At 48.1% G+C, this 24,216-nt stretch overlaps 1 protein-coding gene across 1 annotated transcript in view; it reads left to right on the forward strand.

The window, feature by feature from the left end:
• NKAIN4 (Na+/K+ transporting ATPase interacting 4) overlaps window positions 1-24,216 on the forward strand; it is a 60,112-nt gene that overhangs the window by 17,521 nt on the left and 18,375 nt on the right. Inside the window, exons 2-4 of the mRNA XM_014957028.1 lie at window positions 9,530-9,667; window positions 10,160-10,240; window positions 19,393-19,590. Of these exons, the coding sequence (XP_014812514.1) occupies window positions 9,530-9,667; window positions 10,160-10,240; window positions 19,393-19,590 (417 nt within the window). The remainder of the gene's footprint in view (window positions 1-9,529; window positions 9,668-10,159; window positions 10,241-19,392; window positions 19,591-24,216) is intronic.

The raw sequence follows: 24,216 nt of genomic DNA on the forward strand, positions 1-24,216 counted from the left end.
ACAGAATGGTTGGGTCGGAAGAGACCTTAAAGATCATCTACTCCAACCCCCTGCCCTGGGCAGGGACACCTCCCACCAGACCAGGTTGCTCCAAGCCCCATCCAGCCTGGCCTTGAACCCCTCCAGGGATGGGGCAGCCACAGCTTCTCTGGGCAACCTGGCCAGGCTCTCACCACCCTCACAGCAAAGAAGTTCTTCCTGATATCTCATCTAAATCTCCCCTTCTTTCTGTTTAAAACTATTACCCCTCATCCTACGGCTCCCCTCCCTGATCCAGAGTCCCTCCCCATCTCTCCTGGAGCCCCTTTAGGGACTGGAAGGGGCTCTAAGGTCTCCCCGGAGCCTTCTCTTCTCCAGGCTGAACCCCCCCAACTCTCTCAGCCTGTCCTTACAGCAGAGGGGCTCCAGCCCTCCCAGCATCTCCATGGCCTCCTCTGGCCCCGCTCCAACAGGTCCATGTCCTTCCAGTGCTGAGGACTCCAGAGCTGGATGCGGTTCTCCAGGTGGGCTCTCACCAGAGAGGAGCAGAGGGGATCTAGCAGGGCCCTGGGGGACACATAGACGCCAAGAAACTCTCATCCTCATGTTCCCCTGGTCGAGAAAACCAGCTTCAGGTGACTTTCTGTGGGTGCTTTGCCTTCAGAGAGGCAGTTTTGTAACTCAGGCTACAGCTGACCCTTCCTGAGGAGAAAGTTCTGTGGGTGCCAGCCATGAATTAGACTTGCAGGGGACAATTTGTTCATAAAGCTCAAGGCAGGGGATGTTCTCAGTGTCCCCGGACACAGGGAGTCTTTCTCGGGCAGTGTGTGGACAGGACAGAGGAAGAACCGAGAGTGGCTTTTTGAGCCTGAAGCAAGAGTTTCTTCCTCCTTTGGGAAACTGCCAGCAGTATATTTAAGGTCATAATTCAACTTTGGGGTAACCAGAGGCAAAATAAAATTGCAGTTTGCAATAAGTGCCTATAAAAAATAGCAAAGATAGCCATAATTTTCTCTAAACTGGGTGAGCCCGGCTGGTATCTCGTGGGCTTTATTTACACATCAATCTTTGTGGTGCACTTGAGAGCTCATGGGGATCTCCGAGCTGTTCCCAAACTGCTGCTCCCACGTCCAGGAGACTCCAGGGAGCTGCACCATTAGAAGACAGGCTGGGCAGTCCTGGCCCAAACCGTGCATCAGTACAGCCTTGTACCTTCTCCACAAACCCCATCGATGCGTTTCCTCTCTCCCTCCTCCAGCAGAAATGGCTCTTTTACCTAAGCAGACAATACTTAAGGCAGCAGGTCCAGAAAATATAAGGTATATTTTCTATACTATGCAATGTCTTGGCTAATTTTTAAGTATTGTCACTTTTTCCGCCCCCCCCTGCATTCCTGTCATGTGAATAAGCCCAAACTTTGGATAGCCTTCCCAGCTGAGCCGGGGCGGGGATCACAGAACAGAATGCCCTGTTGGTAGGAAATAAATCTCTCTATTAGAAAATTAAATTCCTGCTGATCTCCAACACGGCTCTGCCTCACAGCCTTTAGAGTCGTTAGATGGCTTCATAAACGGCAGCAGATCTCCCGAGGGAAATGGCTGGGGAGTTAATGGCACACCCTTAATATACTTCACTCAACAGGGAAATTCGTGCTACTGGGGGGAGAAGGTGTCCCCCCCACCCAGGTGCTAAAGCCCTCTGCAGCACCAGGATGCTGTTGGTGGGGACCAAGGATGTTTGCCTGGGTTCATCAGGACGAGGTGGGCTGAGGTGGGACAGCAAGTCCTCCAACAGGTGAGGGAAAGCCAGTTCTGCCACGGGTGCGGAGCCGGGGATGAGGCTGTGCCTTACAGAGCATCTGGATGGCAAAAATGTCAGGTGCTTGTTGAAGAAACTCATTATTTTTTGTGTCTGTTGCAAATACAGTCACATCCCCTTCGTTCTGGTGCCCCCCCTCTCTGTTAGAAAGCTGGAGAGCCAACGCTGAGGTAGAAAACAGCTGGGAGTGGGGGGGGAGAGAGCGTTGTGGGCACAACAGATTAATGTAATTATGTTTGGGAAACTTGGGTTTGAGTGTTGACGTAGGTTACAAATAAAACAAGTTTGTCATTCTTGTCAGAGTCCTTTTTTTTCGCCTGGATCACAAAGGCACCTGCTTATTAATTTAGCCTGATTGCTAATCTGGGCAATCAGCAATCACAGCAGCGTGCAGTGCTGAGATGCTATCAGGAGACACAGGCAGGAGCGGAGGGAACAGAGCAGCTGGGAGGGTACCTGATGCTGCTGCAGACTCCTCTCCCCATCCCTGAGGTCTGAGCCAGCCCCGAGGTGAGATGTGGTCCTGGAAAATCAGAGACCAGGGTCTGTGGGGGATGTACAGAGCACGAGCCTCACCAGGCACGTAACTGACCCCAGTTTGGGTGAAGATCAGGCACTGCAGGGCGATAATTTTGCTGAAAGATTCCTCCTAGGAAGCAGTCTTGTTCCTGGGAGCTGTGTTCTGAGCACCATCCCGAAAGTCAGTGGTGGGCAACATCTTCTGCTGCGTTATGTGCAGGAGGCAGCTAATTAACTCTACTGCTGATCACCCCGTTTAGAGGGTTGTGGAGCAGGAGAGGGGCTGCCAGACTTGTGCTGCCCCTGGGGATGTGCCATTGGGTAGGGACCATGGACTACTGAGACTTGCCAGGAGAAGTACTGCCAGCTCCTACCTTACAGCCCAGCACCTTCTCTCTCCTTTCACAAATCCCTGCTGTTTTGCCCGCTTTGTAGCCCAACCCTTGGTCAAAGAAGGTTTGAGAGGTTTGTGCCCATGTCTGCAGCTGAGCAAGGCTGGTGGCTCTACGTGATGGAAACCTCTGTCCTTCTTGAAGCCCGAGCCTCAAGCCCAGACACACACAAACAGGCGTCTGCGCCGCTTCGGTGCCAGTCTCATCCCTTCTGTTTAGAGAGGATTGTGCCTTTCCTGGAATGCTAAACAGCGTTTGGGCATGTGGGACTGAATAATGACATATCTCTGCAGCTGGGATGTTTCTGAAGGGCATCGGCAGCAGAAAGCAGAGGGATGAAGGTCAGAGCAGCCACACTCCTGAGAGCATCGTTGCCAACGCACAAAATGACACTGGGAGGACAAAATCCAGAGCACAAAGGTGCCCCAGGCCAGGAGGCTGGTGAGGACTCAACTCTGAGCTATTTATCAGCAGGATGCTCTGGGCTTCAAGCAGGGAAGAAGCACTGACCTGGCCTGGGGCTCACACCAGCCACAGGGACTTCTCCAGCTGCCTCAGGGGATCTTTGGCAGGCGTTGGTCCTCCAGGCCACCACAGTGACCACAGCTTCCTTCTGAATCAGAAAAGATTTAAAGATGCACGTTCTGCTAGAGGCCTCCTTAACGTCTGTGTGAATTTTCTCCCCCAGCAGCTTCTGGGGAGAAAACGGACCAAACCGAGCAGAGAATGGGGCTTATTGTATCCCGTGGCCAGAGTGACCAGAGACGCCTGAGAGACAAAGTGACAACCAGAGCCCTCCTGTGCAATTAGTCTCTTGACCTCTGCGGTTGGGCGAGGGATGCCGGGAAGGGAGCCGTGGATCACAAGGCCCCAAGGAAGGTTTCCTTGACAACACTTACTGAAGAAAAATGAGATTTCCTGAATGCAGCGGGTATTAGCACGTGAGAGGCTGACTCCAGAAGAGACAAGGACGCGGCACGTAGCACAACGAGCCCCTCAACCACGGGGCTGTGAAAGAGCAGCTCAGTGAACCGCCTTTTCAGATAAACTTAATTAAACAGCGATTACAACCATTAATATTTATTTAGAAATGCAGCCACCGGGGTGAAAGCAGACTTATTGTTTAATAGTTTTTCTGCCCAGAAAATCTTCTCCACCTTGAATGAGCGCTGGCACACGGAAGGGAATTTTCTGCTCACTGCTGGTAGTTTCATCCCTCTGCAGCTTGGGCTTAAGGTTCTTTAGATGGAGCATTGTTTCACCATTTACAAACACAAACCGATTGTATAGAAAGACTATGTATAATAAGATATCATTATAATAATATATCATCATAATAATAGCAAAATAATAACAATAATAAACAAAGCAGACAGGTGTTTAGTATTGCCAAACTTAAACTGTTTGAAAGAATCAAAGATATCTGTGTTCAAAACCTAAATAGATGTATTTTTAAATCATACATTTGAGACTTTTGAATTCCTCCCCGCTGTTTTGGCCAGCTGGGCTTAAAATTTTCATCCTTGTATGATGTCTCATAGGGACAGCAGGACTGTGACTTTGTCCTGAACTCAAGCCACCAACCACCGGCGGGGCCAAAATACCTCAGGAAATCAATGCTTGAGTTTTTTTTCCTCAAGAAAGGACCCGTGACCTTTTTCAGTGAAAGTCTTGGCCACCCCGATGGTGTTTGCACAGCAGCCAAACAAAGAGCGTCTTCTTAAAAAGCGAAGCCACTTGGCAGGGAATCAAAGGCTGCATCAAGGCACCGGGAAGCAGCCGGGCAGCCCCCAGCATCGCGGGAGCCTGATGGTGACCAGGGGCTGCAGCTGAGGCTCCTTCTCCCTTCAGGCTGGAGAAAAAGTAAATACAGGGGTTTAAGTTTGGAAATTTTGGCTGCGTTGATGCCGTACCCGAGGCAGCTGAGCACAGCCCTGAACAAGGGCAGGGCAGGAGCTGGAGCGGTCTGTGAGGCTACGTGTCCTCAGAGCAGTGAAAGACAAGGAAAGGCAGAAGAATTTTCAAGTTGCTTTTTCTGTAGGCCAAGTGGAAAATTGTCTGAGGTTCTGGGTAAAACATTTCTTCTTCTTTTTTTTTTTTTTGCCAGAGTATCTCACTTAATTCCTGGCTGGCCCGTAGAAGTAGGATCAGCCTTTCCCATTTGCTCCATTTATTGCATGCTTGTGAATTTATTTCTAGCATTTAATCTTAAAAATGAAATCTCTTTTTTAAAGCTGAAGTTGGAAAGTATAAAAGCAGGTTTGCTTGAGGGAGCAGATACCTATGGGGGGTGGGAGTGGGGAGTGGGGGGATCAGGAATTCCTCTGTGTGTATCTGTACCTGGGCTTTCTGAGCATCCTTCTGCATCTGCAGGAGTCAAATCGATGTCTTGAAAGTGATATTTGTTATTTTGTGTCCTGACTGATTTCAGAAATGCAGTGAAAGACACAGATCCAGACCAAATAAGATTAAAGGCTTTAAAAGCTTAATAAACTAAGAAGAGCAAATCTAGCTGATAACGTGGCCTTGGTGGCAGGCTCCAACCACAGGGAGTTAAAGAATTACAGGTAAATGACTTGTTCTCAGCATCCCCTCTTCTTCAGCAGTCTGGAGGCACAAGGGGAACAGGGTGAAGTCTCCAGTCTATCAGCATGACAGGAGCAACTCAAGACAAAGATGAGGGGATAGAAAAGATTTAAGGGACCAGAATTTAAGCAAGCCTCCCCCCCCCAGCCCATGCTGAACCAGCTCCGAGCATCCTGCTGGCACTGACATCTGTGACACTGTCCTGCCAGAGCCACGGAAAACACAACTGGAATGGTTTGAACCCCCCCAACAAGGAACTGTTCCACATTTGGAGGTGTTTCCTAAGACCATTTTCCTCCTCTGCAATGGGCTCCCTCAGGCAGCTTCCCTCTCTGGTGAAGTTTTAATGGTGTAAAGACCATGAACGTGTCCCACCATGGTGCCTTCCAGAGCCTTTCTTGGCTGAGTGAGTGTGAGCCATGAGATAGGACCCTCCATAAACTGCAGAACATCTTCTCTGCCTCTTTTATCTTTCCTGGCTGTATAAATGAGCGATGGCCCAACAGAGAGCTCTGGCTTGTTTTGTTTGCCTGGCTAACGATCGCCTCACACCGTTATTTGCTATTCCAGTTTCACTCAGATCAGCAGAAACGTGGTTTATTTCAGGAGAGAAGAATCTGCCACAACTGTTCCGATTTTAGTACCGCAACAAATCATTTAATTTAAAGAATGAAAGGTAAAAATGTCCTGTGGGCTCGAGAAGCAAGAGGAGCAGAAGGAATCCTGGTTTTAATAAGAATAGTCATAAAGAAGAAAAATTTGTCCTCCCTGATGGAAAGGCCCTGTCAGCTTCGAATGGGTTGAAACCTGTGCCACAATCTGTGAAATTTCTTTTTACAACCAATATCTGTAGAATATAATAGGCTTTCTCAACAGAATACTGTGAATCATCGTAAAGAAAGCTACAGCCAGGATATTGCTCTGCAGAAACTTGGCAGCAGCGGGGAACGATGGCATTTCCCCTGCTCAACGAGGGGGATCCAGGAGAGGTTCACAGGAGGGTGCAGATCCATTGGTACCCGTAGGGAGGGCAAAGCCCAACCCTGCCATTTCTGAGCCAGACTGAAGGAACCAGGACTGAAAGGAACCACCACGTTCTTCACATCCCAACCCCAAATCAGGGCCGGCTTAACCCAAATATCAGCCCCTTTTACCTGCAAATCTCAGCAGGGCAATTTAAGGGGTAAGCTTTGCACACAGACCTGTAGCGTAATGAGCCAAACGGTTGTTTATCTGGCTGTTTTTAGCAAATATTTCCATAATTATGCTAGATTCCTGGGGGAACAGGGGCAAACAATGGCCGGATTGCAGCACAGACTCACTACCTGCGTGTCAGTACTACAGTGGTGGAGTTCCATCGGTAGCATTTGCACTTGTTGTCAACACACATCTTACGGAAACTTGCTTTTGTTTTTATAAATGAGCTCACACATCACACAAAAGCCTCCTGACCCAGCTCCTGCTCCCCTTGCCTCAACCAGCAGACAGGCACAGCGATCTCCATACCAGCTGAATCACACCTGCAGCTCCCAGGGACAAAAAAAAACATTAAAAAAATGCAGAGAAAGTGGCAAAGGAATGTAAATCAGAAGAGAAACAACCAGGAGACAAGGGAAATTGCAGGAGGGAAGAGGGAAGTATGGCAGTCCTTCCAACCCCTACCATCCTGTGATTCTGAAATTCTGGGATTCTGGGATAAAGGGGAGAAATCCAGCATGGCCAGGGACCAGGGACCTCTCTAGGAGCTGTACCCCAGTAAGTCAGTGTAGGTTGGCAGGTCCATCTCCAGGACGGTTCTGTACCTCTCACTTCACAGAACAATGTCCTCCCTGGACCAAACAAGCCAGGAGACATCCCCAAGCTGTTGAGGGACAAGCTTCTCTACAGCCCTAATGGCAAACGTTCATTTGTGAGAAGAAAACACTTTTCCAGACATGGATGCCCTGATTCTGGAGTGGGAAAACTGATGGCAGAAGGCATGGGTGGGGAGGATCTGCCTTTATCCCCCCTTTTCAGGGCCTGAAGGCAAGAGCTGAAGCTGAGTGGGGCGTTATCTCTGCAGAACACACCCCCCCGTGTCCCTGGGGCTAATTGATGCTCTGCACAGGCTCCCGTGTTAATGTAACACACAAAGCCAATTAAATGCCTGATTGGATGAAGCGGTCACAGTCAAGTGACCCATTGCCAGCCAGTCAGGATTCAAAATTTCCCAATATCGTTAAGGTATGTGCGTTAATCCCCTCCTAAAAGATTAAGCATTCAACCTATTACTGCTGTTTCTGAGGAGATACAGCAAATCTGCTGTGTGGGGAGGGGGGGGAGAGCAGGCTGAACGGGGACATGAGCAGCACTTGCCCCGTTCCAGCCCCCCAGCCCCAAAGCCCCCCAGCCCCACGCGTGGCCCTGCATCACATCTCACAGCATCTTCCAGGGGGTTCACGTGGGGCAGAACGGGGCAGTGTTTGTTGCTTCAAAGGGAAAACTAATTATTCTGCAGATGAGACATTTTTGGTGACTGTCTCCATTCCCTCCCGCTCTCTCTGCGCCCCTCTGCCAGCGAAGGGAGATGTCAGGGAGGGGAAGCTGCTTCCCCCCAATGCTGGTTGATCTCCCTTAGCCAGGGCTGCCTTAAAATTTCTTTAAAATACAGCTTTTTGCTCCACTCCCAAGGAAGTGTTGAGAATTGCAATACCTTCCTCGCCAAAGAAGGGGATTTCCCCACTGATGCAAGAAGAAGGAGGAAAAATGGTCATTTGATGGACGTGGCTTTCCCCACTGGGGGGTTTGACTGGGACCTGCAACCACTCCCTGCCTTGAATGCTTTAAGCCATTACGGATGCTCCAGTGCTTGGTCCCCAGCTGGCATTTAAAAGCCAAGCCAGGAAAAGATGCCACGTAGCTGATCACACACAGTGGACTAGGATCATCCATGGTTAATAGCTAATTAGTAGTTAGATTAATATTAACTACCAATGGTAAATTGTAATTATTTATTACAATAAATAGGGGGTGGACTCTTGACTGGGGGGGGGGGGGGATAAGATGAGGGGGAATGGTTTTAAACTGAAAGAGGGGAGATTGAGATGAGATGTGGGGAAGAACTTCTTTGCTGTGAGGGTGGTGAGAGCCTGGCCCAGGTTGCCCAGAGAAGCTGTGGCTGCCCCATCCCTGGAGGGGTTCAAGGCCAGGTTGGAGGGGGCTTGGAGCAACCTGGTCTGGTGGGAGGTGTCCCTGCCCAGGGCAGGGGGTTGGAACTGGATGATCTTTGTGGTCTCTTCCAACTCTAACCATTCTGTGAGTTAAGTGAAAATAAAGATGAAATGCAACAATGCAATCCCATAAAATACTACTGTGCTAATTAAACAGACTTTGAAATCTTACCCTGACAGGGGAAAAACCTCCAGCAACCATTTTGCCCCCCTCCACTCGCTCTTTTCCCTGTAGCCATAATATTTCAAGGCTGTGGGAAGGTAAAGGCCAGCATGGAATTGCAGGTTTGCTGTGCTCTCAGCTGCAGGCTGTTCAGATGCAGGTTACCAGCTGTTGCCTGATACACAGGTGACGGCTACATATGAAAAAGCTCATTTTTATGCAAATATGATTTGAAAAGCGGGCCCAGCACTTCAACAGTAATGGAGTTTTATTTCAAGAACACAGTACTAGCCTTGAACCATGTTATTAGTGCGGGAGAGGAGCATGGTCTGTCCTCCTGGAAAAGCGATGCGTTTGCAGAATTTCTTTGCTGGGTGGCAGCATTTTCTGCAGGGTTAAGGTGGGGGGGAGAGTTTCCTCTTCCCTCTCACTTTGATGGATGTGTGCTGGAGAGCAGAGACATGAGAGGTGTCAGGAATGATGGAGTGATGCTGCAGGCTCTGACAAATGAGCTCTTTAAAGTCCTGCTGCAGCTATTTAAGATGTTACTGTCCCACTGCTCCCCTCTGCCAGGGCCACCTCCCCATTGCAGATTGCATGGGACAGAGGACGTGTTCCCAGTACAGGCACTGGAGCTCACTGGTCTGCGTTAGCTTCACCATCAGAGGAGACGGTAAGTGGAAGGGGTGTGTGCAGACACAAGTTCTGTCCTACTGACCTGGTGCATAGGCATTAAATTAATTTGGGAACGGAGTAACATCTTCAGCCGCTGCAGTGATTTGCTCAGGGAGCGCGTCAAAACCTTGAGAATAAACATCCTGAGCCCAGAAAGCTGAAACTCTCCTTTTCCTTCTCCCTTCCAGCTCGCTGCGTTAGAGAGGCAAGTGTTCGATTTCCTGGGATACCAGTGGGCCCCCATCCTCGCCAACTTCCTCCACATCATCATCGTTATCCTCGGCCTGTTTGGCACGATTCAATATCGGCCTCGCTACATAGTGGTGGTAAGTGATACCCGTTTTGTTCAGAGCCTTTCACAGCTTTTGCTCTGGTGGGACGTGGCAAGTGATGAAGAACCCAGTGAAGCCCTTGGGACATGGGGCAGGAGCTTTGTGAACAGTTTTAGCAGGAGGTGCTGTGCTGGGGAACACATTGTTCACTGGTGCTGCACTTTCACGGCACTTACTCCAGACATGGAAAATATCAGATCATTATTACTGGTACCAAAGTAACATCAAGATACTGTACAAGCAGAAAGGAAGGACTGGATGCTGGATAAAGGCACGGCAGAAGCTCTTCCACTCCCTCCAAACTTCTGCCCCTGTGTCCCTAATCGAGGGACCATCTGCGGATGGGAAACAAACAGGAAGAGAAAACGGTTGCAGCGCTGATTCAGGGCTTTTAACTGCCCCCAGCTGCATCACATAGATGTATAAACTAATCCCAGGGACTTCCTAATATTTATCTCTTCTTCCTCTTCCCCCATTCCCTTCTAGTATGCCATCTGGACTGCAATTTGGGTCACCTGGAACATCTTCATCATCTGCTTTTATTTAGAAGTGGGAGGGCTCTCAAAGGTAAGTAGGAGCTTTATGGGTGAGTGCCCAGGCTTTGCATCAAGGGGGATGGAGCTGAGCTGTGTGAGGAGCGGGGGGGTGTTCAGGTGAGTGGCCTGGGGGTGCCTGGGGGCAGGTCTTGTCCCTTTGCCCATGGAGAGGGCTGCCTCACTAGGGGATGGAGTTCAACTGCTTGTATGGTAAAAATAGGAGGGTAATACAGATTTCTGGAGCCCTTTGCTGGTCCGTGCAGGTGGGGGCTGGAATAAGCCCTGCCCTCACAGGGTATTTGCTTGTTAAAGGTGAGAGGGAGCCCGGCAGCAGAGCCATCCTGGGGGGAGAAGGGGTTTGAGGGCTAATTCTCAGCCCTGATGGCAGAGGTGGCTGAGGAAGGCCATGAGCTAATTAGATTACAGCTGATCCTCTTGTGATCTGATAACACCTTGGGAAGAAGGTGTGTGACTCGGAGGGGAAGGCCCTCGTGCAGCAGTGAACGTGCTCTCTGTGAGCCTGTCCCAGGGAAGAGCTGCTGCAAGGACTCGGTATGGCTGGGCTGACCTGGACCAAAAGCTTTGCTGTAACTCCAAACCTGACCAGATCTTGGTATCTTTTTGCCTCCTGGTCCTGCTGAAGAACCTAATGCACTTCAGCAATAGGGGTAGGTACCTGGTTGTTGCTACACCAGGCAAAATATCTCCCTTTGCACCTTTTGGGAGAGGCTCCTCTCTCTGCTGAACAGAGGCTGGACCAGAGGGATGCTGGGGAGGCTGGTCCATCTCCCCTGGACGTGGTCTCTGACATGATGTGGCTTCCCTGTCTTAATTCTTCCTTCTTAAACACGGTGGTAGTTATTCATGGCTCTTGGCCAGGGGTATCGGGGGTTAATATGGGAAGCTCTTTGAAGGCGAGATAAGCTGAGTATTGCTGTCTGCCTAATGAGGGGAGAGTCAGAACTAATAAAAACGGGAGGCAGGCCCTAAATTAAGCCCGAGCTGTAAGCAATGAATTACTAAGTGTGGCTGGAGCTTAGCAGGCTCCGAGTGATTATAGGATGCAGGTTCATTTCGGAGCGCTCTACATCTGGCCTGAATTCCCAGGTCATACATCTAAGTTGCAGTCATAATTGGAGCTGTGGTACGTTTTCTTTATCAGGCCTACAGCAAGTCAGGAGTGACAGCACAAATCCTTTGCAGATAAGAAAATGTAACTTCCTAATTCCTCAATTATTCCCCTCTCAATTATCCACAGAAACTTTTGAGAGAGTTCTTGCCCGAAACAGTGATTACTCATGGTCTGAGAGCTCAGCCTGAGATGATCTCGGTGTCGGCTGTGACCGGCGAAAGGAAGAATTTTATGTAACTCTTTAACCGCTCCCCTCTGTAGAGGAAATATTGGCTTGATAAACTGCTCTGGGAGCTTCTCTGACAGCCAGAGTTTGCTTCCAGCCAGCTGATTACTTGTGTTTACTAATCCCAGCCCGCCGGGCTGCTGCTCTGCAATTCAAACTCTGCTTTCTCCATGACAGAGGAGCTTCATCCCATAACCTTGCTCTGTGCCGGGGCTCGTTTTAGCAAAGCCAGCACACAGAGAACCTTTATTTAGCCTACAGCATGACACTTGGGATTGGGGACTTTTTTTTTTAATAGAATTGGGTTGCTGTACAAGTTGTTATCGACTCAGTGGACTTCTCTCTAGAGCTGCAATGAGAAATTCATGCTGTTATAGAATCACAGAATGGTTTGGGTTGGAAGGGACCTTAAAGATCAAGTTCCGCCCCCCTGCCCTGGGCGGGGACACCTCGGACCAGACCAGGTTGCTCCAAGCCCCATCCAGCCTGGCCTTGAACCCCTCCAGGGATGGGGCAGCCACAGCTTCTCTGGGCAACCTGGGCCAGGCTCTCACCACCCTTGCAGTAAAGAACTTCTTCCTAGTATCTAATCTAAATCTCCCCTTTCAATTTAAAACCATTCCCCCTCATCCACTCCCTGATAAAGAGTCCCTCCCCATCTCTTCTGTAGCCCCTTTAGGTACTGGAGGGCCATTATAGTTAGTTTGATGGCAAAACAAAAAGAGTACTTGTGCTTGCTTGGTGGTAAATTCCTTTACAACCTTCCATCTGCTCTTAAAGAGTTAACTTCATTTTAAAAAGGCTGTCCTGTAAGAAAAACTCATTATGCTGCTTTCCATCTGCTTTCTCCCCTTTAACTGAAGTTATTTGGGTTTCTGCAATGGCCAAACAAACCCTCACTTCCACACAAGAACAGAAGCTGTAATTCAGGTTTCTGTAGGAGGGTGTGGTGTTCTGCAGGCTGGACTCAGGAGCAGTACTGATGTCCCACTGCTTCTCTAGGAACCTGATCCAAAGCCAGCTGACATCTGCCGAGTCTTATGGATCTCTGTATTGGGATCAGGTCCCAGAAGGACACCTGGGCTTGGATTAGCAAGTGTTGGATGGGCTCTTGGAGGGGGCAAGGGAAGAATCAGCCAGGGGTGCTGCAGAGGAGCAGATACCTCTGTGTGCCCCTGGGGACCTTGGGAGGAAGCTGTCCTTCAGTTCCTAATAAGAAGTCAAAGCCTGTAATTAGCCTGGCAGCAAGCAGGTAGACTGCAAATATTAGAAGAAGAGCTTTGGTGGAGTGAGGCTGATGGAGCTGGTCAGGTAAACACTAACTTCATTAACTACTAGACTAAGCATGAACGTGCTGGGGAGTGTTTCAGACAGGGCTGTTCCTGTGCAAGTCCCATAAGGGGTTGATAGCTCTGAGGAAGGTCTTCAGGTGCTGTTTCCTCTCCTGGTGAGGCTGTGGAAGAGTAGTTCCTGCCAGCCCCTCTGAGTTCCTGAGGAAGGCAGCCTGCCAGGGAGATCTCTGTCAGCAGCCAGCTAATTTATAATGACAAAATGTAGAAAGGGCAATGTGTTAGAAAGAATGGAGTTTGTGAACTCGGTGGCTGGTAATGACAGCCCAGTGCAACTGAGACAGGTGATAACGCAGGTGGGGTGAAAAAGGGGGGAAAGGATCCAAGTGTTTCTGCTGTAGTAAGTTTAGGAAATCCTGAAGAACAGAGGAAATGGTTACGTGTGCTTATTGCAAATGATTCTTTGTGCTCTGGTGGCAAGATCTGATCTCCCAGTGGTGAGGGAGCGCAGGCTGGGAGCAGGGAAGGGCTGAGGTGAGCGTGGGCACTGGTTCTTGTGCCCAGCTGATCTCCAGAACAGAAATCAGGAGCATCACAGCTGTGGGGTCTGGGAGGTAAGGTCCTGTGTCAGCCCATGAGCAATTTGGCAAATGGGTTAAGAGACTATCTCTTAATTATAAACTCTGTCATCAGTAGAATATGGATTGGTAGGCGCATGGTGGTTGAACTGCAATTTGGGGGCTGGCTGTTTGCTTTCCTTTCCCAAGCAATTGTTTCTCCACTGACTCTTTCCTCCGTTGGGTTGTCTGCCCACCCCACCACTTCTCACCTTCTCCTTCCTCCTCTCTTTCACATCATTCCCTAAAGTGCTCTTCCTCCAGCAATGCTTGCTGTCTCCTGGCCAAGGAGACCTTGAGAATGGCTGTTCTGGTCTGCCCTGCTCAGGGTAGTTGTAACTACTTACTAATCATCTATTTCTTAGCCACCAGTTATAACACCCTGAATTACTTCTTTTCCAAAAGGAAAATTCTCTTTCCTGCTCTGTGACTCTATTCTCTACTTCTCGAAAGAGCTAAACAGGCCTTGTTTCTTATATTTCTATCCTGTAAACTTTTTAAATCTTGTAATCTTTTCTTAGTAGGAATAACCGTGTGAAATACGGCACAGCAGAACTTCATTAGGTGGCCAGACACAAACGGATCAGCAGAAGTGTCTCAGAAAGCACTTCCCTTGTTGCTGCAAGAGCCTCCCCAGGCGTGTAGCCGATGGCAGCCTTCCTGTAAGTGCTTTGCCAACGAGCAGGCGAGGGAGAGAGCAGTCTGGATTTGAAGGGTTGCCTCCCAGCACTGGCGGTGAGATGGTGATGTGCCTCCGGGTGGCTTTTGGCAGCGATACCACTTGCTCCACTCACAGTTCTGAGCACACTTGCAGCATCTGGGGGGGAAGGCAGCCTCTCCAAAGGTGCTGCACCATTGCTCCGTGGTGAGGATGACAGCTGAATCTCCAGATTGCCATATTTTTATTTTTTTTTCTCCTCCTCCGGTCTGTTCCTGTTCCGTCTCCCTCTTTTCTCTCTGTCCATCTGGCCGTTTGGTGAGGTGGATTGTTGGGAGCAATCTCTGAAGTTTCTAGGCTGTGCTTGAAATAACACGTTAAGCTGCTCCCTCTCTACTCGAGTGTGAAACAGTCCCTCCTGCAACCCCCCAGTCTGAGTTAATTATTAAAATCCTGCTGGTAAGACATATGAGCATCTGTCTGTCCAGCTGCCGTGCTGATTGACTCCTCATCATGTACTTGAGAAACAGTCAGAGAGGTTTGAGGAATGGCTGTTGTGTATTTCAATGTATTCCTTTGTCTTTTCCCTCTGGAATTATTCATCTTGGAATGGTGACTTTTTTTTTTTGCTCTTTCTTTATATTCTCTCTTGTCTACCCAGTGCTTTGATCTGAATCCAGAGCTGTGGTGGTCTAAATCTCCTCTTGAAATGGAAGCAGCCCTTATTAGTCAGCTGGGGGGTTATTTGTATACTAGAGAATCTGGACAGCATCTTGGGATGACTTTGTACCTGGAAAAAAATACCGTGCATGCATAATTACAACTGTCCCTCAACTCCATCTAAATTTAGAGCCTGGAAGCCTGGGATCTGGCCTTTAAGTGCTGTGGCATTGTCAACAAGCCTGCTGAGAGACAATAAAAGTGCTTCTCTCTCGTCTCGGGGTGATACAGCTATTCAGCACACACCACTAAAAGATAAACATTTTATTTCCTATTTTGATAAGAAATGTTTCCAACTGAAAAGATTTAACATTATTCTGCTGTCAAGCTCTGGGGGGCTCCCATACAGGGTTCCATTTGTTTCCAGAGCCATTACAGTGCTGGCTTGCCTGCTAATTAAGGAAATTTGGAGGGAGGCAGTTCAGAAGGCTATTAACAACAAGAAATAAAGCCATCTCTGATAGTGTCCCTCAGAAAATCATTTCAGAACAGCTTTCAGAAAGCTGTTTTAGAAAAGGAACACAGCTGGCTCCGTGGGTGTCAGAGGTAGGTGTGAGTTTCCCCATGGGACACACTGGGGCGAGGCTGGGAAAGGAAAAAAAGCCTAAAATGTACATACTACACTTTTAGTGCTGTTGCCTTCCTCCTCGTGCTGATGGCAAATGGATGGCAACCAGGTGTTACAGCAGTTCAGAGTGATGTGTGATTTTTTTGGCTGGCCTTCAACATGCTCCCGAGAAGGAGCTCGTATCACTCTTTGCTCATATTTCTCCTCAGGCTGAAGGTTAAAGAGGAAGCAATAGCCCTTTAAATAGCAGCCAGTCACGAAACAAGGGGGAGTGTGGTTACACACAGATCACTCTCTCCCTCCAGCAGGGCTTCCTCACTTCTGGGGCTGATTAACATCTTCCCACCTGCGTGCCGCTTTTGGGAGCATTTCAGTGTGTTTAGACTTCAAATGCATTGCAGGAAGGTTTTGGGGAACAGCTGTTCCCTAAACTTGCTCACAACTGGTTCTTTTCTCCTGATTTTACTGTGCTGTTCCTATTTCATAGTTCCACTTCTTCAAGCATCTCCTTGCAAATGAAGCTGGCAAATTGCAGGGACATCCTGGGGTTGTTTTTCAAGTCTCTCAGTGAGGGCTGAGCAACTGGAGGTCAATTATGTGGTTTTTCTTGAATGCTCTGTTATTGTGCCCCATCAGCAGAGGTATCCTCCGAGGACACCCAGCCAGGGACACAAGCAAAGGAAGGGCGTTGCTTTGGATGTTGAGACCCTTCCATTGATGCTGCCCTTGTGCCCTGCAGTACTCCAGACAGATTCTTGCTCAGAAAGGTCTCTGTGAACATGAGGGCATCCATAATCCCAGTGTGCCATCAGTCTTCATTTTACATCTGCGAGAGGGATGGCTCCTGTGTGCGAGTCATTGTGTAGAATCCAAATGTGCTCAGTTTTTTCCAATCTGCTCTTAACTGGAGCGTTATAATTTATTTTTGGTGGAGTCGGAGCATGATTGTGGGCAAAAAGCGGTGAGTGCTGTGTAGGACCTCCTGTTCCTCCACCTGCCTACCTCCAGCCCAGCACTTGTTCTGCTTTTTCAGGCTTTATTCACAAGCAAGTTCAGCTTCTGCAGCAAAGTTAAGCCAGAGCCAATTCTCTGAGGACTGCCAAAAGGGAGATTCGAGAAGGGGAGCAGCCTGTTCCTTACTTTGCCAAACACACATAGATGCCTCTGTCAGGAGCAGAGCAGGCACGGAAGGGGCTCTTCACATCAGTGAGGCAGAAGGTCTGGGAAGGCACCATCTGTGAGCTGGGAGAGGGAAACCCTGGGGACCGAGGTTAAGAGTAGATCCTGGGGTGCCCTGTGGAACAGCTTTGTTTCTCTGCTAATTGGGGGAAGCCCCAGGCAAAGAAACAGGAATTGAGTCTTTGTGTTGGAGAAACACGATTCTTTCCTTCCCTAACCCAAGTGGCTTGTGAGAAGGAGGAAAGCACGGGAGCTTGGAGGGCTGGCTGTCTCCAGGAGGAAAAGCTCTTGCTGGGGAAGATCTATGTGTCTAAGAACCTGCAAACTCGTGAGAGAAAGAACAAGCTTGGCAGAAAAGCTGGGCTTTGGGTGTGTGGGATGTCTGTGGGCCACTGGAGAGCAGAGCCCAGCAGAGGGAGCAGGCCAAAGACTTGTGCCAAAGTTGTGAGAAGCTGGAAGAGAAAACCAAACCGTCTCTAGAAATGAAGTTAGCACACACGTTGTGCTGTGTGCGTTATCCCAGAGCTGTCAATCTCATCATTATTCCCTGTAGCCTTTAAAATGCAGACAGCTCCCTCTCAACTCCCAACTGTTAATAGAGTTTTCCCTATTGTCTCTGCTGCTCCGGCTGCCTTCGCGCTGGTGCCGTACTCCATCTCCGTGCCCTCCTCCATCTACTGTAAAGCACATCCCATCTGTCGTGGTGATTATGTCAGGAGTTTGGCAGCTGTCTTCTCACTTAATTGTCCACATTTCTTAACATGTGCTTCCTGCAGCATATTTTAATAACAGCTCTGCAGCCTGTTTCTGAGTGGAGGGTACCTACACAATGTGCATAGTGGGGCAGTTGGTTTCTATTCGCAGGTTTTCTGGCTGGCATTTAAATTTTCTGCCCTTGTAACTCAAGTTTGCCCCTGGATACAAACACAGACACGGAGAAGTGTATCTGCAGGACCACCTGGCCAGCCTCCCTGTACTGGCAGCACAGACAACTCCTCTCTCCAGAGGGTAATTCAGAGCAGGAGCTTGGACAAGCTGCTCTGAATCTGTTTTTCTCCCTTGACTCTACAGGGAGCTGAGGTGAAGGAACTGCCACGTGAGGTTTCCCCTGTTGGGAAGTGTAAATACCCCAAGCTCTGCTGCTCTTCTGGGAGCTGCTTCTTTCCTACAGGGACTGTGTAGGACGCTGGCATGTGCAATGTGAAGCAGTGTATGGATAGGTGCTAAAACTTCCAGTAACGGTTAGGTGGGGTACATGTGTGTGTGTGTATCCAGTAGCTATTTCTACCCTGTAGAGACACAGATTCTCTGCCTGATCCATTTTATAATCTGTCCTTCAAAATAAAACTTCCAATCCCTTGCCCTGTTTTATGGCGGAAAGGAGTTGATTCCATATCAAAGTGACTTGAGGGGGCTGCTGGGCACTTAGCACTCCTCTGTGAAGTGATGAGTTCATTCAGCCAGTTCCAAGTTTGGCTTTTACCATCCGCAGGGAGGGTTTTGCCATGTCCCATCAACAAAGTCCTAAAGCTCTTCTGGGTACTCCAGTGAATACCACTCTTTTCTCAAGTGTGAGGGAAGTGGTGTCACTTTTAAATGAGCTCCCTGTTCCATACCAAGCTCCTGCTTCACTGTAAATAGTGTAACCCGTGCCCACAATGGCATGGTTTACGTTATTGTATGAGGAAAGATGAGAGGAGCAAAACAAAAAGCCTCTCTTGGGGTAGAGATGATAAGGAACTGCTGGGGGAGTGTTTGCAAGAAGCTGGAGTCATCACAGTGAGGTCAGCTCGGCTGACAGTGAGTAAGGTCAGCAGAAGACATAGATGTGCCATATGTGAAGATTGTAGAAGGAAATCAGACAGAAATGGTAAAGGAACTTGTTAGACGTGTTAAAAGCTCGGAATAGAGGAAGATCTGTTGGGTTTTGAAACTCACTTTGGGGTTATGAAGTTCATACTTCTCAGTTCTCTGTGCTGGGAAGAGCATACCCAGAACATGTGATTCTGTGACAGGACGCGTAGTGCGTTGTTTAACCTTTTCTTCTAGATTTGTGAGGTTAATCCCCTACACCCACAATTGGAGGGTTCTTTCTGGGTACGAGAACCAGTAGCAAAGAGTTCTGGGGGCTGCAGCCTAGAAACTGTCTTGCTGCTGCGTGATTCTGTGACAGGACGTGTAGTGCTGCCTTGTTTAACCTTTTCTTCTAGATTTGCGAGGTTAATCCCCACACCCACAATTGGAGGGTCCTTTTCCGGGCGCAGGAACCAGTAGCAAAGTGTTCTTGGGGCTGCAGCCTAGAAACTGTCTTGCTGCTTTAGAAGCTGCTCAGACCCGCTTCAGAAATGTGCAATGTGATGGTGCAATAGCTTTGTTGGAGCGCTGCAGGACTGCCTCAGAAATTATTCTCATCCCAGAAGCCTGTCTGTGAAATACTTTTTGATAAGGAATAGAAAGCAAATGTATTTTGATCTGTGCTAGCATCTTTGAGGGGGGGGGATCTCAGAAACTTTAGGCTTCCCATTGATTTAATGAATATGGCCTCCATCATATCAGACACGTATAGCTTTGTTGGAGCGCTGCAGGACTGCCTCAGAAATTATTCTCATCCCAGAAGCCTGTCTGTGAAATACTTTTTGATAAGGAATAGAAAGCAAATGTATTTTGATCTGTGCTAGCATCTTTGAGGGGGGGGGATCTCAGAAACTTTAGGCTTCCCATTGATTTAATGAATATGGCCTCCATCATATCAGACACGTGTAAATGGAGATCTCTTTGAAACTTTTCTCTTTAGGACAGTGAACTCTTGACGTTCAACATCTCCCGGCACCAATCATGGTGGAGTGAAAATGGTCCTGGCTGTGTAAGGAAGGAGGCTTCCATGTCTGGCATCAAAGGGCTGGACAGTCACTCCTACATCTCTGTGATAGGCTGTGCCCTGGAGTACCGGTACATCGAGGTCATGCACAGCTCCTTCCAGATCCTGATCGCGGTGAGTACGTCGCTGAGGTTGCCACGGGGTAACGATTAGGGGGGTTGGAACTTTGTAAATGGAGATCTCTTTTCTCTTTAGGACAGTGAACTCTTGACGTTCAACATCTCCCGGCACCAATCATGGTGGAGTGAAAATGGTCCTGGCTGTGTAAGGAAGGAGGCTTCCATGTCTGGCATCAAAGGGCTGGACAGTCACTCCTACATCTCTGTGATAGGCTGTGCCCTGGAGTACCGGTACATCGAGGTCATGCACAGCTCCTTCCAGATCCTGATCGCGGTGAGTACGTCGCTGAGGTTGCCACGGGGTAACGATTAGGGGGGTTGGAACTAGATGATCTTTCAGGTCCCTTCCAACCTAAACCATTCTATGAATGTTGAGGGGATGCCATTTGGTTTTTTTTTCCAGACACAGAGGTTGGCCCATATTTTCCATCCCATTTTGTATCATCTGATTGCAAAAGCCTCTGTAAATAGCTTTTTTTTGTTTGTTTGTTCTCCTTTATGAACAATATTGCTGGAAAGAATTGGAAATGGATACCAGCAACTGAACACCTGGAGTAACGCATCACACGCAAGCGTTACGATAACAAATCATTGTGTAGCCCTGTTGGGGGTAGAAATTCATGTTCTGACAAGGACAGACACCCTTCTGGAGGGGGATTTCTCGTATTCCATGTGACTTAGTGATGGGTGGGGGAGCACATATCTGCACATTCGTTGTGAAGAAATAAAAGGGAGAAGATCCTTATCTCCAGAAAAAGTTTAAGGAAGTAGAAAACAACATGTTTTCTTTCTGCTGACACCAAAGATATGCACTAAATGTTTCCATCAACTCTTTCCTCATCAGAGTCTTCCGCAGGCTTTTTAAAATACTCTGCAGTAATTCAATGTCCTTAGTGTTCACTGTTATTGTTTCTCACTTGTCTGTGAAATTAACTGAAACAAACCGTCTGTTGTCCCCTTTACCTTGTTGGTACTCTCCCATTTTGTAGCTGCATTAGTTAGTAGCCCCCATCTTCCTAATCTGTTTTGGCTTATTACTTTGTGCTTAATGGCTTTAAGCACAAATGGATGCGTGCTGGTGAAACGTTTACGTTTTAGGTTTTGGCTTAAAAAAGAAAGGTAACTTGATGTGTTAAAGGATAACAAATAGAGAAATTCCAAGCTTCTGGAGTGCCAGGTACTTCTCTGCACGTTTTTGGTACAACTTTCCACTGTCTTGATCCTGCATTTCCTATTAGCTGGGATGCTCTGTGTGACCCAGTGAACTGCAGGGAGGGGGGGGAAGTCTCCGAGTCCTTTCTTGCCATGTCACAAAACCGAGGCAGACAGAGAAGCTCCTGTTTCCTGACTTGGACGGACTCCCCGGCGTGTGTGTGCTGGCTGTTAATATTTGGTTAGTTCTCCTTCAGGGAAAACGATCTGCATTAAAGCTGGCTGCGAGGCATGTGCATGAGTAAGGCAAAGCAATGCATCCGGAAGAAAAGAGCCCGTTGTCTTTTTAGAAAGGGCTGTTTGCTGGAGCTGGGATTGATGCTGCTGAACCGGGGCTGTTCCTGGCTTGGGTGAAACAATTGACAGACTTTGAAATCAGAACATCCCCGACTCTTAAAGTGCAGATGTATGTCACTGTCAGCATCCTTCCTAAATGCCTGAGCTGGCAGCTGTGCCCCAGGCTAGAGGTGGAGCCAACAAATGGTCCCGGGTTTGGTTTATGGCAGCTCACTCACTTGGGCACATGGCCCTGAGCGAAGAGGAGATGACAGGAGTCTGTGTCTCCGGGAGGGTTTTCTTCTTTGCTTCTTCCCCAAAGGCACAGATAATATTCTCTGTGCATCTGCAAAACACCACCAAGGGCCAGATGGGGAGGCAGAGGAGCCATGAGATAAAATAGGATTTAGGTAAATATTTTTTTTCTCTCCTTCTCCCTGAGATTTAAGTTGCAGTGAATTTCTGAATCCTAAGCCCTGGAAATGAGGCTAAAATACTCATATGCAAGGAAGCCACATGGGCTGCACTATGCAGAGTGAGCTAAATTTCTACTTGTCCTGTAATATAGGTAGGCTACTGAAGCCCCAGGCCTGTAACTCCTGCCAGCTCATATAATTTTGTCATACAGGGGGAGAAATAGAGCTTTTCTTCTTTTCTCTGCTGAGGTAAGGCAGAAAGCAAGCCTTTTCACTTTCTCTCTCAGACCTTGCCTGAAACCAGTCAGCCAGTTCTCTCCCTTTTTAGTCTCTGAGGGTCAAACTCTTTGATCCCTGCCAGGATCTTTTTCTGTTCTCTTTATCTCCTTTTAAAGCAGATTTTATTACAGGCTGCTGTCCTTCCCAGAGCACCTGGCAGGTTCTGTGCTGCAGACGGGCAGGGACACCAGATCGATAGTATAAAAAACACCGTGAGGAACTTGAAGGCTCAGGGGATGCAGCAAGGGACATGACCTAGTTCCCTCCTTGTCTGCCACACAATTGAGACCAGAATAGCCAATTCCCATTTAAGAAGGTCAAGGGACAGCCAAAATCGTGCTTTCTGTAGTTTTTTTGCTGTGCCTAATAGTTTTTGAGAAGTTTGAGGGAAGAAGTGTGTTTTGAGGTGTTGTTTTTTTTTTTTAATTCCAGATATGATAGCATGAAACCCATGTTCTTTTAACGATGCAGTACCTTGCTGTGGACATCTTGGTTGTTTTCTGGAAATACCAGTTCCTTGAGACTATTGGGGAGCTGTAGTGAGATGTATTGTGTACTTAGAGTGAGGCTCACTAAAGTTGATCTTGCATGCCAAAGGAGAGGGAAAGCAAACCTGAACCCATCTGGTGAGCACGGTGTTGGCTGTCATCTTGACTCCCGCTGTCTATATTACCCCGCCCCTGGGCATGCATTTGAAGATACAGAAGGTCTCAGTCTGTTGTAGCTCAGAGCTCATCTGTACCCCTTGAAGGCAAAAGCAACTCCTTTAATCTGGAATGTAATCAAACTTGGGCATATCTGTCTCTGTGCCTGATACAAGTGGCTGTAGGGCCCTGTATGAAAATCCTTCTCAATGCTTTAGCAGAGAACACGTTGGAGGAAAAAGCTTACTGCAATGACATCTTAAAGTGCATACTGGTACAGAAATGTCACTGTAAAACTAATCCTACCAACCCAATTAGGAAACGCAACAGCAACTTGTTTGTCAGGAAAAGAAATCTGCTTTGTTTTTATCTTAGCAAGGATTCATCTCGCATCTCCCCGACTTGCCAGCCAGCAGGGAGAGGAGCCATTCCTAGTTCTGAAATACCTGGCATAGCTCTGGGCTGTCCATATGGTAGTTCTGGGAGTGGGGAGGGTTAGGCTTTTCCTGAGGCTCCACTGAATGGGATGGAAATTGGAAATGTCTTTCCAACCGAGAGAGCTCATTGCCTGCCTGTCTGCTGTTTTCACTCAGACTGACAGGTTGGAAGGCTCCCAGGAAGGCGGCAATGCAGGCCTTGACAGCAGATGTTATGTGAGAAGCAACACGCAAGAGATGCTTTGCTGTTGGCAGAAGCTAGATTTTCAGGGGTGGTAATTGCATCCAAAGAGTAAAGAAGGTCAAGGAATCAAAGGACTTTGTCTCTTTTTGCTGATCTGGTCACAATAGCTCTTTCACGAGCTGGCTTTTTGCTTTCTTGTAGTAGAGATCTCTTCATTTACCCCCTCTTGCACCGATGAGAGCATACACACTTCATTAGCTCTAATTAGAAGTGAAACCTAGAATACATCCGTCCTGAAGGAGGAGACTCTGCCCATATTCTCTGTGGTAGAAAAACCAATGGCAAGTTTTTCTACTAAAAGAAGAGTTGAAGAACCCAGAATCTTCACTAGGACAGATGTAAACTAAAGCTAGAGATTTTACACAAGAAACAGTGACACCTCCTATAATTTGCCTTCCCAGCCTTGGTGGATTCTGCACACTCGCAGCCAGCTGGTCCCTTTCTGTAGAACTTGCTGTAATTCAGTCTTTCTGGCTCCAGCACTTTCCTTCAATACTGCTGTTTTATGAACACTTTTCAACTCACTATTAAAAAGTTAACTTCAGATGAGTGAGGGGCAGAGGGATGTACAGACTTATGTTTTCCTCATTCCCTTTGGGCACACTTGTCTCTTCCTGTCTTTCCTGCTCTGCTGATTTACCTGGGGAATGCTTGGGACATCCCAGCTCTGTCCTCTTTTGTTTGGCTGCATGTGCATTCCCAGGCTGTCTGACAGGCTGACTGAACACACCTGCCTACAACATGTGTTCCTCATAAAAAGCTTAATCTGATACTTCTGCAGCCTGGAGGAAGCTGGTACTGAACATGCAGAACAAGTGGGGAAAACAGCAGCAGAGGCTAAAGCCCAAGAACATTCTTTGGGGAATTAGAGCAATAGCTTAGTGTCATTTTACATCACTGACGTTTTCCCTCCTCTTCCACCTCTCCTATGTGATGTGTAAAGATCTAAGAATTATTGCTATTTCCCTGGGATGGCAGAGCTTAAAACCCTCTTTCGTATTGAAATCACCAACCAAGATGGCACTTGGAGCAAGATTGAAATTAATTCCAAATTCTTGGCCTCTGTGAAGCTTTCTTTTCTATTTTAATTGCTGTTACACTTGGTAATGTTTA

This window comes from Calidris pugnax, unplaced genomic scaffold, assembly GCF_001431845.1.
Source record: "Calidris pugnax isolate Ruff unplaced genomic scaffold, ASM143184v1 scaffold50, whole genome shotgun sequence".
NCBI lineage: Eukaryota > Metazoa > Chordata > Aves > Charadriiformes > Scolopacidae > Calidris > Calidris pugnax.